Source organism: Monosiga brevicollis, genomic scaffold, assembly GCF_000002865.3.
Source record: "Monosiga brevicollis MX1 MONBRscaffold_23 genomic scaffold, whole genome shotgun sequence".
In the NCBI taxonomy this organism is placed as follows: Eukaryota; class Choanoflagellata; order Craspedida; family Salpingoecidae; genus Monosiga; species Monosiga brevicollis.
This window is the reverse complement of record NW_001865060.1, coordinates 423775-426772: the sequence shown is the minus strand read 5'-3', so window position 1 is coordinate 426772 and position 2998 is coordinate 423775. Positions and strand designations below refer to the sequence as shown.

At 52.7% G+C, this 2998-nt stretch overlaps 1 protein-coding gene across 1 annotated transcript in view; it reads left to right on the top strand.

Annotated features, from left to right (window-relative positions):
- Positions 1–197: 197 nt before the first annotated feature.
- MONBRDRAFT_33723 (uncharacterized protein) overlaps positions 198–2998 on the top strand; it is a gene marked incomplete at both ends in the record, with an annotated part of 4565 nt that continues 1764 nt past the window's right edge. Inside the window, 15 exons of the mRNA XM_001748505.1 lie at positions 198–341; positions 368–508; positions 559–657; positions 749–835; positions 970–1046; positions 1171–1276; positions 1394–1499; positions 1603–1643; positions 1739–1894; positions 1980–2061; positions 2152–2195; positions 2328–2410; positions 2483–2621; positions 2729–2883; positions 2958–2985. Coding sequence (XP_001748557.1) covers positions 198–341; positions 368–508; positions 559–657; positions 749–835; positions 970–1046; positions 1171–1276; positions 1394–1499; positions 1603–1643; positions 1739–1894; positions 1980–2061; positions 2152–2195; positions 2328–2410; positions 2483–2621; positions 2729–2883; positions 2958–2985 — 1488 coding nt within the window. The remainder of the gene's footprint in view (positions 342–367; positions 509–558; positions 658–748; positions 836–969; positions 1047–1170; positions 1277–1393; positions 1500–1602; positions 1644–1738; positions 1895–1979; positions 2062–2151; positions 2196–2327; positions 2411–2482; positions 2622–2728; positions 2884–2957; positions 2986–2998) is intronic.

Sequence of the window (2998 nt, the reverse complement as noted above, 5' to 3'; positions counted from 1 at the left end):
TACACGGTCCGCTTTGACGACAAAAGCTGCCCAGGCACAAGGATCAAGGTTCGTACCCGGCCTGCCATCCTTCCGTCAACCCCCTTTGGTCGCTGTGGCTCTGCATCACCACGGATGTCATCACATTCAATTGATATTTGTGCGCTCGAACTTGGGTCGAATCGGGTTGTTGTGACCGGTAGTACTTGACAGACGGCATGTTGTTGCGCGAGGCCATCCACAACAAGCAGCTACTTCGCTATGGCATTGTTGTGCTAGATGAAGCCCACGAGCGAACCGTCAATACAGACGTGCTGTTGGGCATGCTCAAGGAGCTCTGCGCTAGGAGGCGTGACCTCAAGGTAAGAAGCTGTGCCTAAAGGCGCAGACCGCTTGTGTGTGTGTGTGTGTGTGTGTGTGTGTGTGTGTGTGTGTGTGTGTGTGTGTGTGTGTGTGTGTGTGTGTGTGTGTGTGTGTGTGTGTGTGTGTGTGTGTGTGTGTGTGTGTGTGTGTGTGTGTGTGTGTGTGTGTGTGTGCAACTGCCTTGACATCTTCCTTTTTCTTGTGCGCAACGTCTAGCTGGTGATCATGAGTGCGACACTTGATACTGAGATCTTTGCCAATTACTTCAACACCACCAATGCACTCTACGTGGCTGGGCGTACTTTTCCCGTTGAGGTCTGTTCAGCAACGTACCGGCCTCGACCTTGGAAAGCTTGAGACCGTGCTTTTTCTTCACTGACCATCCTATCTGGCCATATTTCAACAGGTTTTGTATTGTCGCGAACCCGTCAAAGATTACATGGCTGGGACAATTGCCACAATCTTGCAGATTCATCGCAACGAGCCCTTGCCGGTATGCATAGAGTTGGTCCTCTTTTTGCTTTTTCTTGCATGGCTGCCGCCAATACTTCCGTGCGATAGCAACTGGAGTGATGGCACTCGTGCTGCAATGCTCAAAGACCTTTTTGCTGTGTATCACAACGACAGGGAGACATTCTTGTCTTTTTGCCTGGCCAAGAAGAGATTGAGAGCATGCAGCGCACGTTGGAGCAGTGCATGGAGAGGTCAGTCATCAGTTGGGGTTTCTTAAGCCGGACGTACACGTGGGCTGTCAGGTCACGGCTCGCCAATGATACCCGCACTCTTTCATTCCTCACCCCGTTTTGATCATCTCTCATCAACCTATAGTGCTCCAGAGGGCGTCTCTGAGCTCATGGTATGCCCCATGTACGGTGCCCTGCCTCCACAAGAGCAGCTGCGCGTTTTCGGCCCTGCACCAGCAGGTGTTCGCAAGGTGAGTTGTTGAAACCTTTGTGGGCTCAACGCTATCGAAGCATGATGGTGCAAGCCAGCAGCGCCATTCAGGCCAAGCCCACCCAACTGATCAAAATGCGTGCTCGGGCGCGGACAGGTCATCCTGTCCACAAACATTGCAGAGACGTCGGTGACGATTAATGGCGTGCGGCATGTGATTGACCCGGGGCTGGTCAAGCAACGCGCGCACAATCCCAAAACTCGTACGTTTTATGCGCTACTACTCCTTGGCATCTGGGCGCTTTGCATATCAGCACGTAGTCGTTGGATGCAATCTTTCGAGTTTATGCGGTTTGTTGCTTGTAGGTATGGATGCCCTCTGTGTCACTTCAGTGTCCAAGGCCCAGGTAGGTGGTCCAATGGGAGCATTGCCAGGCATATTGAGGATCGCAGCCTTGGTTTGCATTTCACTTGTTTGCCTGGGGACCGTGTATGTGGCCAGGCTCGGCAGCGCTGTGGTCGTGCTGGTCGTGAAGCACCAGGTTCTTGCTATCGTCTGTACACGGAGCCTCTATTTGCAGAGCTGAGCGATACGACGCCGGCCGAAATGACCCGCTGTAATTTGAGCAGCGTGGTTCTGCAGCTGTTGGCACTCCAGGTTCGTACTGGCTGAATCAAGGCTCTGTGCCGCCCGTGTAAGCTCAAGATGCCTGGCTGACTGGCCGAGACGGCGCGCTATTTAGATTGACGTAGTGGATTTTGATTTTATTTCCCCGCCAACGGAGGAAGCGCTTTTTGCCGCCGTCGATGCACTGAGCACTTTGCGTGTGTCCTTCGTTTCCTGCTGGTTTGCCCGACATCCATTCTGCCTCTCGCTCACATTGGTGTCTCGGGGATCGCGATGACGATGGACAGAGGCTGTGGACGAGGACATGCAACTTACGCAGCTGGGCCGACAGGTACATGATATTTTATTTTCCACTTGGTTGTCCTACCCGCTGCGTTCTCGGCAACATGTGTGCGCCTTTTGTTTTTTGTTTTCCGTTCTGTGGAACTCTGATGTCGTTGCTCTCACTCGAAATCCGCTACAGATGGCTGAATTTCCCTTGGAACCACAACTAGCCCGTGTCCTGCTGGCAACCAGCCGATTCAAGTGCCTTGATGAAATTTTGACGTGCGTTGACTTTGAGCATCGAATGAGTGAAGCTGCGTCCCGATGCTTGCTGACCTTTGCATCGCGTGCTAGAATTGTTGCCTTGTTGTCAGTGGATGCCATCTTCTTTACGCCCCAGCAAGTGAGGGATAAGGCCCAAGCAGCGCTAGCCAAATTCCGGCACAACGAGGGTGACCACGGTACCTACCTCAATGCCTATCGACAATTCCGGGTATGTTTTCTTTTTGTGCCCATGCCTTTTGATTATTGGCGAACAAGACATTGGAGATCATGCAGCTCATACCGTGTGGGTTCAATCGCAATCCTTCCCTTGGGCAGCGCATGAAGCGGGATCGTGATTGGTGCTACGACAACTTTATCAATGTGCGCAACATGAAGACGGCGGAGGACATTCGCAAGCAACTGGCTGACATTTGCCAGCGAATGCAGCTGAGCCCCAGCACGTGCAACGATGACTCGGTCATTTATCGCAAGTACGTCTGGTATCTTTCCAGAATCGAGCCGACGTCGGAAGCAACCCTGTCTCACTCTTTCCTGATCATTATAGGTGCCTCTTGACGGGCTATGCCAGCAATGTGGCCCTGCTGC